This window comes from Lactuca saligna, chromosome 2 (assembly GCF_052625555.1).
Source record: "Lactuca saligna cultivar CGN05327 chromosome 2, ASM5262555v1, whole genome shotgun sequence".
Classification (NCBI taxonomy): domain Eukaryota; kingdom Viridiplantae; phylum Streptophyta; class Magnoliopsida; order Asterales; family Asteraceae; genus Lactuca; species Lactuca saligna.
The window spans coordinates 60236974-60251988 of NC_136418.1; the positions used below are offsets into that span (position 1 = coordinate 60236974).

Sequence of the window (15015 nt, forward strand, 5' to 3'; positions counted from 1 at the left end):
AACACATAAGCCACTCGAGGCTATAACTCGGTATGATCCTCCGGTCAAAGTGTCTCAGCGGGACCCTCCAGTCCCGTAGCTCGTTGGACCCTCCAGTCCGGTCTAGCTCGTTCGACCCTCCGATCCGGTCTAAATCGTTGGACCCTCCGGTCCGGTCTGAACGAGGACCCTCTGGCCTCATGAGTCGTTAGACCCTCTGGTCCGGTCTATATAACACATAGCGTACATATAACACAATGCACATAGATCTCAGACATACACATACACAGAACACATAAGACCCTCCGGCCTGCACATAGATACCACTCTAGGTAATGTATAGTGAGAAGAATCACCTCGGGAAATCTTGGAAAGTATCGAACTCGAAATACTGATCTAGCCTCCGCCTAATCACATAAAGTATTTTACCTCTAATTAGTCACGATTCTCAAAAGCTAGACTAGATCCTTTCTATAATCTCTCAGAAGGGGAAAGACCATTTTACCCCTTCAATGGTCCAAATGTCCAATTGTTGACCAAACCCTAAAAGTCAACGAAAGTCAACAGAGGGCAATACGTGGCACGTACCAGCTCTGTACGCGGGGCGTACGCCGGCGATCCAGAATCGAGGTCTTAACCCCTTACGCGGTGCGTTCTGAGATTTACACCCAGCGTAAGTCTCAGTTTCATGCACTTATTGATTTTTGGTCTTAAACGGTTAAGATAAAAGCTCAAATTCCATATCTAACTATTCTAAGGCCACTTAATCCATAAAAGTCGAAACCTTTAAGCCTTTGCATGGCTGTAAAGGTCACCAATCACTCCAAACACCATCCTCTTTCCTCATTAAGCCTTTAATTCATGCATGACTTAATATTCACGTCCAAGATTGGATTTTTATGAACCTACAACACATATTACACTGGAATAGGGCAGATCTAAGCTTATGGAGACCCTTTGCTCATAAAGTCTCCACCTTGGAACCAACAACCCTAAAAAATGGGTCCATAAAGCACAAATCAAAGATGACAAGGAAAGCTTTGAGCTTTTACCTCCAAGTGAAGCTCCAACCTCTATAGAACTCGGATCTAAGCTTGTTCTCCAACTTCTAGCTCCCACAATGGCCTTCTCTTCTTCTTCACTACCACAAAATGGCACTTTCAAGCTTAAGAACACACACACAAGCTTATAACGGGTTTTTTGCTCTCTTAGGGTTTCACTCTCTATAATATGGTGGCTGGGGGTAAGGGCTGTATCATTCCTTTTATAGTCCTCAAGTCTCATTTAGGGTTTTGCATCTGAGCCAGTTACGCCCAACATAACTTTGGTACACCCGGCGTACCTAATTGAGTCCGCGTCCATAATAAGCGCATGAGTACGCGCAACGTACTCTTCAATACGCCCAACATACTCGTTTGCAACATTTTCCACTAAAGGGCTAAACTTGACAACTTGATAAAGAAGAAGGGTTAAATAGATGTACCTGAATTTCGAGATGTTACATATATAGGGTGCAAAAACCCTGAAATTCAGGGTTTTCCCCGCCAGCTCCTACTCGTCGAGTCCCCTTCCTGACTCGCCAAGTCAACTCATTAAATGACGTGTCCTATCCCGCTTCTACTCAACGAGTCATAACATCAACTCGACGAGTAGGCCTTAAAACATGACGTCTAAATTGAATAATAATGATACCTGACAGTTGGGACGTTACATGTATTTTCTTCCTTGGATAAGTATCGATGATTATAATCAGAAGAAAAATGCAATTTTGGAAGGGGGTCTGTATCAATCGAAACAAATCAACAAGATGAACTGTAAGTATGATATTGAATGAGAATATGTGATTGACGTTGATGAATATCTCATTTATAAAAGTTAAAATTACCTCACTACCGCTGACGATATCAAAAAGAGAACGCACATATTTTTTGAATTGATTGGCTGATAATTATTTTCATTGTTCTCAAATCAAAAGTTGTTCTCATTTGAATATATATATATATATATATATATATATATATATATATATATATATATATATATATATATATATATATATATATATATATTACTGAAACTAAAAAAAATATACAAATCAAATATTAAAAAAAATGAATATAAACAAACCAAAAACAAAATTAACAATTGAAACATAAACAAACAAAGATAAATAAACGTAAAATAAATAAATAAATATTAACTAAAAAAATTTAATTAATAAAAATAATTAATTTCACAAAAAAGAAATTTGATAATTATACTTATAAGATTAAAAAGAATAAGGTCAATTTAAGATCCACCATCTATGGACTAAGATTTACAGGCATACCCCACCACTCACAAAATATTACTTATAAAGTCTATCTATACCATTTGCCATTAATCTTCTCTCACATTCATAGTTTGATCCTCGAAAGATTGGAATACAAAGCACACGCAGGTATTCTCTTTTATTTATTGATTCACATTATATATGTTATTGTTTTGCTGGCTTGATAGCTTTGTTAATCCAGCTGTACTTGCTAATGTAACCCACTATACCTTTTTTTCCTCTTGTAATTCAATATTGGTTTGTGTAAGAACAAAATGGTGTTTTCTAAAGTAAACCTAGATCGAAGTTTATAACTGCGTGCTTTTCAAATCAAACTCAATTAACCCTTTTATTCACCTTTAGAATCTAAATTTCTTATGGATCTGGATGTTTGAAAAGAGTATCCGATGGATGTCTTCTAATATTATTGTTTGACTTTTTGAAGAAAAAACAACTACATATAAAAGAATCTAGAATTTGTTTCTTGTTGGTGTAACAGCTAACTCTTCTCTAACCAAACAAGCTCACTAAAAACTCATAGTCTTCAGATGTCGGTGGTTTATATTTATGGATTTTTGTATTTAGTTTTAGTACAAGGGTATGAAAAAAGGACATTGATTGATCTTTGGGTTTAATCGATGTTTATTCTGATTCTTACTATGTTAACATTCAATTTATGATCTTAATGAAAATTTTTATTAAATGTTGAAGACCATGTTGTCTTTTTTTTTTTTTTTGGAAACGGTGCATAATTATATATAACCAAAAAAACAAACGAAGCAAGCTGCTAAGTTTGGAGTTGCAGGAAAAAAAAAACAGAAATTAATAGGAAACAACATAAGAGTGAATGAGTAAAAAATTACAGAGGACAGCAGCTCCATTCCGCCCAGCTTACACCACTCCTTCCCCTGTATTTGTACCATTTGAATGCTTAGAAAACCATTTTGTCAAGCAATTGAAAATTACTCGTATTTATGTTTATCGTATTTGAGATTCTTTTACACTGATGATTATCAAAATTTTAATGTTTGCCAATATATAGGTTTTTAGGAGGTTCGTATATAATTTTAAAGTAATGGTATTTTCTGTTTTGTATTATGTAGGAAAAATTGAGAATAAAGTTATTTATTTTTCAAGTTGCAAAGTTCAAGAATTAGAGTCTTCCTTTTTAGTATCAGGTACGTTTTTTGATTTTGATTTTTTTATTATTGGTTTATATAATGATTCCCATAAAACATTCATGCCGAAAAGAAATACCGAAAAAAGACAAAATAAAATAAAATTGAACTAATAAAGTATATATTAATCTAGAGTAAATTACATGAATGGTCCCTATGGTTTGAGTAATTTGCGCGTTTGGTCCCTAACTTATTTTTTTAACTCGGAAGGTCCCTACTGATTGTTTTTATTACGTGTCTGGTCCCTATTATTTGTTTTTGTTACGCGCTTGGTCCCTGTCATACCTAAAAAGACTATTATTTAAATAGAAAAAAATAATGCAGTACGTAAGGTAAGGTGAAAAGGGTGAGATTAGGGGTGTGTTTATTTAAATAAATTAAAAAATAAAGGGAAAAATAGATTTTTTAAGTAAGACAGGGACCAAGCGCGTAACAAAAACAAACAGTAGGGACCTTCCGAGTTAAAAAAATAAGTTAGGGACCAAACGTGCAAATTACCCTAAACCATAGGGACCATTCGTGTAATTTACCATAACTAAAACCATAACTAAAACCACTAATAAATAAGTCAATACCACTTATAACTATATCAAACAAAAAACTATTAAAGAAATAAATAATTACCTGTATCAAACAAAAAACTATTAAAAAAATAAATAATTATGGTTTAATGAATAAGGTATAATTATGTATCCACTTTTTAAAACCATTTTCACTTTTTCTCATTTAAAATATTTTTTATATTAATATTTAAAATATTATAATTTCAGTTATTAACTATTATCCATAAAGTTTATTTTTTTTATTTATATATACTATTATACTATTTCAATTAAATTTTCTTCTATTTTTTTATACAAGATATATAATCTATCATAATTGTTGTTTTTTTATTTATGTTTAATTAATCTTGTATTAATATTTTTATTCTTTATTTTCTATATTTATTTAAGCTCGTATTAATATCTGATTATTCAATAGACGAATTGTCATAGGTGGTCATTTCGACATCACCTTGTTGATTAATTTATATTCATTTGTGTTCGTTTATGTTTATTTTTGTTCGTTTATCAACTTAACGAACATGCATAACAAACATGGACACACTAAGTTTCTTATGGTTTAGAGTTAAGCCTTCGGAGATGAACAAATATCATTTACAACGATATTGATATCGTTAATATTAATAAATAAATAAATAAAATCAAAATATTATATGACAATTCGTATAATAAAAAGTTGAGATATTATACAAAATAAAGATACTTTCGTAATTATACAAAATAAATTTTATTATGTAAATATACAAAATAAAATTGAGATATTAGACCTTTGCGGCAAAAGTTGGTAGCTAATACAACTTTTTTTTTTCCAACCTTTATAAAATGAGGTCTAACAACGATGATGAAACAAAAATATTTTGTATTTTATTTTGATTTGATCACAGTCATATTTTATTTTATTATAAATATGCTTGTATATAAAAAAATTAAAAACTTTTTAATAAGTTATTTTGTATACTTATTTAAAACTCATGGGTTTTGCCTTGTATAGTTATGTAGTATATTTGGCAAAATAAATGAGACAAAAAAATCTTTATTTATCACAGTAAATAATTTCTCCGACTTGCATCTCTGATCTTCAAATAGTTCTCAATCTCAGTCTTAATTTATCTCCTTTCTATCAGGCTTAGTGTATTTGTTCGCAATTATCATTAGTCTAGCTAGTATGAATGTAGTTGCTCTTGCTCGTTTATCAATTTCCATATATGGTGTTAAATTCCCATTGTTAATTCAGTTGCTTCTATATGTGTAGGGGCTACTAAAATCAAGAATATTGAGGAATGGCAACTTTCGACCCACTTATTGGTGCCTTTATGAACCCACTTGCTCAGGAGGCCATGGTCCCTGTCAGGAACCACATAAGCTACATAGTTTCGTGCACAAAACATGTTGAGGATATGCGTAGAAACATCAAGTCATTGAATATCGACAGAGACGGTGTGAAAGAAAAAATGGTACATAACGAGAGAGACGATCTTGAGATCCCAACTAATGTCCAAGAATGGTTGGAAGATGTAAAAAAGATCAATGAAAAGGTGGAAAACCTGCTCAGTACTGATGTTGTATGTTGTTTCAATATCAGAATTAGGTACAAGAACGGAAAGAGAGCCTGCAAGATTAATGAGGAGATCCACCATATCATGGTATGCAATTCGAAGATCATATGGACTGATCATCGCATTCCTCCGGGCAGAATTCGTCCCATGAATGCATCCACCAGCTCTGTAACATCAAGTGACCATCATGATCAATTCCCATCAAGAGAGCATATTTTTACAGAAGCACTAAACGCACTCAAACCCGACAATGCTACCCGCATGGTAGCCTTATGTGGGATGGGTGGAGTAGGGAAGTCAAAAATGGTGGAAAGACTGAAGATGATTGTGCAAGAAAGGAAAATGTTTGATTATTGGGTTCACGTGGTTATAGGGCAAGAAACGGACTTGAATATCATTCAGAATACTGTAGCACATTATCTAGGTGTAGAGATTGGAGAGATAGCTGATCAACCAGCAAGAATTGAGAAGATTCTTAATAGATTCAAGGCTATCTCTAAAGGAGGTGAGATTAAGTTCCTCATAATACTTGATGATGTGTGTCAGCGTGTTGATTTAAATTATATTGGTTTAAGTCGGTTGTCAAATGAAGGTGTGAACTTTAAGGTCTTATTGACTTCTCAAGATTTAGATATTTGCAATAAGATGGGAGTTCAAGATAACTTAGTTCTGAATGTGGAAGTCTTAACAGAAGCAGAAGCACAAAGTTTATTCGATGAAGTTGTAGGGATGCGTGATGATGTGGAGATGGAGGAGCTCAATAAGATAGGCAAAGATATTGTAAAAATGTGTGGCGGTTTACCCGGGGCTATCGAGAAAATGGCAGTTTATCTCAAAGATAAAAGCAGGAGTACATGGAAGGACACACTTTCTCGTTTAGAGCAGCATGATCGACTTAACAAAATTGAGCCTACTGGTTTTGAAAAGAGCCTCGACAGTCTCGAAGAGGAGACGCGGTCCATTTTTTTTCTTTGTGGATTGTTTCCAAGTGCTATTCCTACCGAAGAGTTGCTAAGGTATGCATATGGCTTGAAAGTATTTAGAGTGTTTTCCATAGAAGCTGCGAGGATTAGGCTAAGCAGCAGCATTGAGAAGCTCATGCTGAAGAATCTGCTGATGGAAAGTGAAGATGTTAGCTGTATCAAGATGCATGATCTGATGCTTTCTTTTGTTTTGAATATGGTTTCCAAAGGCAAGGATGCTTCATTTGTCCGATACGGTAGTATGCCAAAGTGGACTGAAGATGATATGAGCATATACGAAAGAATTATATCAACATGCGAGGGTATGACTCGTTTTCCTGAAGACCTTAAATTTCCAAAGCTCTCGTTTTTGAAACTTATGCAAGGAGATGAGTCGTTGAGCTTTCCTTCATACTTTTACAAAGAAATGAAAGAACTTAAGGTTATAGAATATGCTAGCATGAAGCGCTATCCAGCAATAGAGGAATGCTCCATTAAACTTCGAGTGCTTCATCTCCATCAATGCTCATTATCGATAACTGGTTGTTCTTCTATTGGAAATCTATATAACCTGGAAGTGCTCAGTTTTGCTGGATCCAACATTCAATGGTTACATCCCAGAATCGGAAATTTGAAGAAGCTAAGGCTACTGGATTTGACAGATTGCAGTGCTATTCTTATAGATGAGGGTGTCTTCAAAAGTTTGGAAAAACTTGAAGAGCTTTATGCGATAGCTGGTGGTGAAGATCGAAATGCCATTAAGTTCACAGATAATAACTTAAATGGAATGGCAGAACGTTCAAAAACACTTTCTGCGTTAGAATTTGAGTTCTTTGGCAGCAATGCCCAACTGGAGAATATTTCGTTTGAGAAGCTTAAAAGATTTAAGATATCTGTGGGGCGTTCTCTAGACCGAGGTTTTAGTAAGATCACACACTCATACGAAAACACGTTGCAGTTGGTGACTAACAGCTTTGATGTATTCAAATATAAAACGAATGAGTTATTTAAGGAAACAGAAGTGCTCTGTTTAAGTGTGGCAGATATGAATGATCTTGAAAATATTGACCTGAAGTCCGCACGTCCTCATCAACACTCTTCGTTCTACAATTTAAAAGTCCTTGTCGTTTCAGAGTGTGCAGAGCTGAAATACCTTTTCACAACAGGTGTTGCAAAGGATTTGTCAAAGCTTGAGCATCTTGAAGTTGAAAAATGCAGTAATATGGAAGAACTCATACATACTAATGGTAGCAGAACGACAATTATATTCCCCAAGCTGAAGTTTCTATCTTTGTGTGGGCTACCGAAGCTATTGGGTTTGTGTTGTAACGTCAACATAATTGCGCTACCACAAATAGTAAAGCTGCAACTTAGAACCCTTCCAAAGATCACAAACATTTATCCGGTGAATAATTCGGAAACATCTTGCTTGTTAAAGAAAGAGGTAAGATTATATGCTTGATGTTAACACAATTCAAACAATCTTTTCATTTAAAAGGTTTATCATATTGTTTGTAATTTGATTGTATGATGTATTGTTTGGATGAGGTTATTCATGTATGATTATTTTTGCAGATTAGGGTTCCTAACTTGGAGAAACTGCAAATTGAACACTTGGAAAATTTGAAGGAGATTTGGCCTCGTGACTACATTAGGACAAGTGAGGAAGAAGTTAATCTGAGAGAGATTTATGCGAAGGATTGTGATAATCTTGTGAATCTGTTTCCGTGCAATCCCATGCCATTGCTGCATCATCTTGAAGAGCTTAAAGTCAAGAAATGTGGTTCCATTGAAGAGTTATTCAACATCGACTTGGATTCTATTGGTCAAACTGGAGAAGGCTGCAACAACAGCAGCTTGAGAAATATCCAAGTGAAGGAATTAGGAAAGCTAAACGAGGTGTGGAGAATAAAAGGTGAAAATAACTCTGGTCTCTCCATCCGTGGCTTTCAAGCTGTTGAAACAATAACCATTACCGCATGTACAAGGTTTAGAGGCGTATTCACACCTACCACCATCAATTTTGAAATGAGGGCACATATAATCATGGGTGCAACTACAACTCACGATTGATTCTCAGGATTAAATATCATCATAGGCCCTAAATATCATCATAGGCCCAGAACCGGCTAGAAAAAAAAAGGGTCTTTATCATTATTATAAATTTTTATTTTTAAATAAAAAAATATATATGTAATATATAATAAAAAAATTAGACTCTGTGCTGCTGCTAAGTTTGCCCCCTCATAGCCCCTATGCAACCAACCTTACACAAAGTGTGAAGCATTTTGAATTCGGAGAGAGCAGCCAAAAGAAAGAGGTATGGTTTAAATTTCACTTTCCATATTTTGACTTTTCTTAAGTTTTTTTCATTTGACCAATCAAGACATAGATGTAACACCCATTTTCATATGTACTTGTAAACCTCGTCAAAATTAAATAAGAAAAGGGGTGAAGACAACCTTAATATATAACTAGAGGGGTAACCCTTGCGAGTGTTTGCATTGAAAGTCAAGTAACTCTTTGTACAATTTTAACTTTAATATTGTTTTCTATTTACAAAATGGAAATGAATTAAAAAGAAAAATTCCAATTGTTGAAAGAGTTTTTCTACTGCCCTTCGGGGTACAAAAAAGCCACCATATGTGTTTGTATCGGTTGGTGTCAAAGTCTTGTAGAAGAATTCAGTCCAATGTCTGCTTGGTTTCATGCTAAAGTCCAGAGTCAGAAGATCATGTTTTTCCTGATTCCAAAGTTTATACAAGAAAAGGATAAGTGCAAAATACACCAATATACATTATGTTATGTTTGTATTATAGCATCCTGCTTTCATTTATTTCTATTGTAATATTATACTTTAAAAAAATCTTATTAAGACATTATAACACAAGTTGGAGTAGTAGAATCCTACAAGTATGTAATGTTTTGATAAAGGAATATATCAACCAAACTAACACTTTGATTGTATTAGAGAAATTCAGTATCACAAAAACTCTAACAATTGACCTACCTCTATACATGATCAATGCATACATATATAGATCTAGAATTCATATTGGATTACAATTCCTAAACAAAGAATTAGGAAACTTTCCATATAACGCGTATCTTGGACAACACTCCAAAACACCGATGGGTCGACCCGCGACATTAAGCCCATGGTCTCAACCCATTCGACCAACAATCACCCCCTGAATGGTTGAGACGGCAACTCGCACACACCGAGTAACGATCTCATTTCACCGAACCTTACTCGCGCTAAGGCTTTTGTTAGGGGATCCGCTACTTGTTCTTTTCCCGCCACGTGTTCGACTTCTACTTGCTCGTTTTCCACATGCTCCCGAATGAAGTGGAAACAAGTGTGAATATGTTTGCTCCTCCCGTGAAACACCGGATTTTTAGACAACGCGATCGCCGACTTGTTGTCTATACGAATCAACACCTTCTATTTCTCTAATCCGGTCACCTCCGCGAGCAACTCCCTTAGCCAAATTGCTTGGCATGCTGCTGAAGTAGCTGCCATGAACTCGGCTTCACACGAAGATAAAGTAACGGTTTCTTGCTTTTGCGAGCACCACATAATAGGGGAATTACCAAGAAAGAAAATGTGACCAGTAGTACTCCGACCATCATCCATGTCTACATTATGACTACTATCACTATAACCCAAAAGTTTCAACTCGTCACACTTTTCATATTTAATTCCAAGCGAAATTGTACCACGAAGGTAACGAAGAATTTGCTTGATCGCGCGCGCATGAGATTCTCTTGGACTTTGCATATAACGCCTTACTACCCCGACCGAGTAAGATAAATCTGGACGAGTGTGAAGGAGGTAGCGTAAGCATCCAACTATCCTTCTGTAATTAGTGGCTTCAACTTCTGGTTCATTCTCGGCTTTTGATAATTTTAGTCCCGGTTCCATTGGACATTGAGTGGCATTGCATTCTTCCATCCCGACTTCTTTTAAAATTTTCATTGCATATCCCTCTTGCTTTATAGTAACACAACCCTTTTCTTGAGAAACCTCAATGCCCAAGTAATAAGTCAACAAGCCAAGATCTCACATTTCAAACTTTGACGACATCATGTTTTTGAATTGGCTTGTTATTTCATGACACGTTCCCGTTACGAATAAGTCATCTACGTACACTGCCACAATGATATATTCTCCTTTTGAAGCCTTTTTATAAACTGCCGTTTCTTGCAAACATCGTTTAAAACCCATTCCTCGTAAGATGCCATCAAGTTTAATGTTCCACACCCTTGGTGCTTGTCTTAGGCCATATAAAGCTTTTGCTAACTTGTAAACTTTTTCTTCTTCTCCTTTTTTCTCAAAACCTTCGGGTTGTTGTACGTACACTTCTTCTTTTAATTCACCATGCAAGAAGGCCGTCTTTACGTCCAAGTGATAAATTTTCCATCCCTTCCCGGCCGCGAGAGCGATCAATAAACGAATCGTCTCGAGTCGGGCTACCAGTGCGAAAACTTCATCAAAATCAATCCCGTGTTCTTGTACATAGTCTTTTGCTACGATTCGTGCTTTGTACCTAGAAATAGATCTGTCCACATTTCTTTTGATTTTATATACCCACTTTAATCCGATAGGTTTAACATTCTTGGGAAGAGACACCAACTTCCAAGTTTTATTCCTTTCAATTGACTCGATCTCGTCTTTCATTGCCTTAAGCCATTCGGGTTTCACAATGGCTTCTTTTAAAGTACTTGGTTCCTCGTCAAACGATAACATTAATTCATTCATGCTAAGCTCATAATCATTGAGGTGAACTGGCAAAACGGAAACACGATTAGAACGACGTACCGGGTTATTCTCGAACTCGTTATTGCCATCGGACTCGTGGTCGCTGTTGTCCGTATCAGGTTCTGTCGAGATTGCGCTGTCCACTGTTGGGCTCGGGGCTGCTGGGCTCGGCGCTACTAATGGGCTTTCATTTAAATGTTGCGGAGATGGGGTGGCATTGGTATTGGGCTGGTGAGTCCCATTATGTGGCTGATTTATCAAAGTGGCCCAAGTTATTTTGAATGTTCCAGAATCATTTTCCTTTTCCGCTGCTATTGTTCTCGTACCTTTTTCAATTTCCTTTTTCCATTGCCATGACAACTTTTCATCATAAGTTACATTGTTGCTTATAATAATTTTATTTTCATATGGGTTAAATAAACGAGCACCTCCCGAACCCGGTTCCGTTCCGAAATAAACCAATGGTCTCGATTTATCGTCAAGTTTCTTTAGATGTTTCGAAACAATCCTTTCATACGCAACGCATCCGAACACCTTTAGATCTTCAAGATTCGGTTTTTGACCATAGAGTTTTTCGTAAGGTGTGACTCCTACTAACGCTCTCGTAGGGGTACGATTTATAATATAGGTTGCATGTCGAACGGCTTCTCCCCAAAACTGATTTGGAACTTCTTTTGCTTTCATAAGACAACGTGTCATCTCGATTAGCGTCCGGTTTCGTCGTTCTACTATGCCGTTTTGTTGGGGTGAGTACGGAGCCGTTAACATTCTTGCAACACCTTCTTCGCTCCAAAAACGATTAAAATCGTTTGAAGTAAACTCTCCTCCTCTATCTGTGTGGAACGTCTTTATAGCCTTCCCAGTCCTATGTTCAATGGACTTTTTGAATTTTTTAATTACATCCGCCGCGTCGTTTTTGTGTTTTAACAAAAAAGACCACATGTATCTAGAAAAATCGTCAATTAGCACCAAAATATAAACGTTACCGGCCATCGTGGGAGGATCAATAGGCCCGCAAATATCTCCATGTAACATCTCGAGAATATTTTTAGACTTATAATTGGTTTTCTTCGGGAATGTGTGTTTGTTTTGTTTGCCTATCACACAAATTTCGCAAACTTCTTCTTGATGTTTCAAAATTGGAACTCCATTAGTCATCTTGTGCATCATATTCACCACACCAAAGTTGATATTGCCTAGTCGTGCATGCCATAACCAAGACTCGTCATCGATCTTTGCTTGCAAACATTGGGGTTTTCCAACTTTAAGTCGTGTTTTATAAAGACGATTTTCACTACGTGGAACCTTCATTAGCAACCTTCCATTTCGATCTTTCATTGTCAAGTAATCGCCATGCATTCTAATGTCACAACCGGATAGTGTCGTTTGGCCAAGACTTATGACATTGCTACGAAGAGAGGGAATATAGTAGATATCTTTCATAACTTTTTGCTCACCGTTTTTTCCTTCGAACAAAATTGATCCTTTTCCTTCAATTCGAACACACGATCCATCTCCAAATCTTACTCTTCCGGTTATCCGTTTATTCAACTCCGAAAAATATGAGTACTTCCCGGTCATGTGATTACTTGCCCCATTGTCGAGGTACCACATATCGTCGTCTTCTTGATTTGCCTCTACTTTGGGTGGAATATATTTGTCTTCATTTAGGAAGATTGTCTCCTCTTGCATCATAAAAAATGTTCCTTCTTCGTGATCGACCTCCTCTCGGGCATCGTTGAGATTTGCTTCATGTTTCCTGTTACGTTCCGGGCATCGCGAAACAAAGTGCCCAAACTTATCACACCGGTAACACTGAATATTTGATAGGTCTCTTTGTTCATTATTTTTGCCTTTTCGTCTTTGATCATCACGATTCTTTGATGAGACCCTTTGATCATGGTTTTGGGTGTTATCTCGACCACGGCCACGTCCTCGGCCTCGTCCCCCACGGTATGCACCACGTCCTCTCCCACGGCTTGAGTCTTGGTTTCGATTTGAGTTATCGGTCTTGGCATAAAGTAGCTTTTCACCGGAATCGGATGCTTTGCCAATTTCTTTAGTCCGTTCCTCGTAAGCTTTCAGCCGCCCAACTACATCTTCAAAAGTAATGGTTTTTAAATCCAAAACTTGCTCGAGTGCTGCTACGATGTGAATGAATCGACTAGGAAGACTCGTAAGAAATTTCTTCACCAACTTCTCTTGTGAGATTGTTCCTCCAAGTGTCGCTGAAACGGTCGCAAGTCCCGGTAGTTTTGAAGAGAAATCGTCAATAGTGCTCGTATCTTTCATCTTCAAACTTTCGAATTCCGAAGTCAATGTTTGCAAATGTGCTTCCTTCACTCGATCCGCACCCATGTTCCGAGATTTGATTGCATCCCACATCTCCTTAGCAGTGGCGAGATTCCCGATTTGCAAGATTAAATCTTCCGGTATTGATTGAAACAATAATCCCATCACGATATTGTTTCTCTTTGCATCCGTTGAACCCGGATCAACCACGTCCTACACGCCGTGAATGCCGAGTAAAACTTTCATACGCATGTTCCATATCGTGTAGTTTAATGGCGTCAGCTGCGGAAATTGAAACGAGATCGAGTGTGCCTCCTTCACGGGCAGATTCGTTCCGTCTCCTGCCATGAGTAATCAACAACAAACCACACACCTTCTTCAACAGATGAGCAATAAAATAATGATTCGAATTAAGAAAATGGAAACGACGACCAATAGGACCAGAAGCTTTTTCTTTAATTGGACCACAAGAAAACAATTGTTTTCTTCAAAACGTGTTCTTGATCCAAGAAACAATTAATAAATAATTGGGGTATTAAATACTTGGAGGAAAAGCAACAGTTTTGCATAAGAAGAAAAGCTTTTGCCGGCTTGAAAAAATCAATTGATCGGGAGCAAGAGGTTGTGGCTCTGATACCAATTAAAGGAATATATCAACCAAACTAACACTTTGATTGTATTAGAGAAATTCAGTATCACAAAAACTCTAACAATTGACCTACCTCTATACATGATCAATGCATACATATATAGATCTAGAATTCATATTGGATTACAATTCCTAAACAAAGAATTAGGAAACTTTCCATATAACGCGTATCTTGGACAACACTCCAAAACACCGATGGGTCGACCCGCGACATTAAGCCCATGGTCTCAACCCATTCGACCAACATTTGAGCACATTAGAATAAATATGTTATGCAATGAATCCTAGGTGCAAAATATAAATAACATGTTACTTTCAGAAATAGCAAATGCTTGATATATTTGGTTCCTTTTTTTTTTTCAAGTGGTAGCTAAAAAATATTGGAATAATAAAAATTTATAAAACAATGAAATTAACATAATTAATTTAATTAAGTAGATTTACCAAAGTACAAACAATTCAAAAGTAGAAACAGGAAAAATCAACATACCTTTTTAGCCTAAGAAACTCCTTCACGCTCATGGACTATATTACCCTCCACTCCACATTCAAATTTAATTGCTGAAATAAGTTCTCTGGACATTATCGTCCCTTTTAACAATCCCATCTTCATCTTCCTGTTTCTTATTAATTTGTTTATTATAATCCCATGTTGTGGTTGTGGTATCCTCCAACCCATGTACAAAAAAACCTTATTCAGTTATGTGAGACAACTATCACTTTTCACTACAAGAAAATTTCAATTTGGCTACGGAAAATTTCC

The 15015-nt window shown here is 36.3% G+C and overlaps 1 protein-coding gene and 1 pseudogene across 2 annotated transcripts; one reads left to right on the top strand and one right to left on the bottom strand.

Moving 5' to 3' along the window:
- The first annotated feature begins 2332 nt into the window (after positions 1-2332).
- Positions 2333-9151, top strand: LOC145031021 (disease resistance protein At4g27190-like). 2 transcript variants are annotated; one of them, XM_078979465.1, is made up of 4 exons: positions 2333-2419; positions 3394-3468; positions 5284-7993; positions 8125-9151. In XM_078979465.1, exons 3-4 carry the CDS (start codon positions 5312-5314, stop codon positions 8620-8622), a joined length of 3180 nt encoding a protein of 1059 aa, XP_078835591.1. In that variant the 5' UTR covers positions 2333-2419; positions 3394-3468; positions 5284-5311; the 3' UTR covers positions 8623-9151. The 2 variants fall into 2 exon arrangements, with proteins under 2 accessions (XP_078835591.1, XP_078835592.1); XM_078979466.1 differs by lacking the exon at positions 3394-3468 and having other exon boundaries at positions 2340-2419.
- Positions 9152-9994: 843 nt separating this feature from the next.
- Positions 9995-10504, bottom strand: LOC145029761 (secreted RxLR effector protein 161 pseudogene; annotated as a pseudogene).
- Positions 10505-15015: the final 4511 nt, after the last annotated feature.

What these genes read in the sequence shown, in the direction of transcription:
- LOC145031021 (XM_078979465.1), top strand. Translation starts at nt 5,312, where the DNA reads ATGGCAACTTTCGACCCACTTATTGGTGCCTTTATGAACCCACTTGCT. An exon ending in CTTGCTTGTTAAAGAAAGAG is followed by an intron (nt 7,994 to 8,124) that starts GTAAGATTATAT and finishes TTATTTTTGCAG; the next exon opens with ATTAGGGTTCCTAACTTGGA.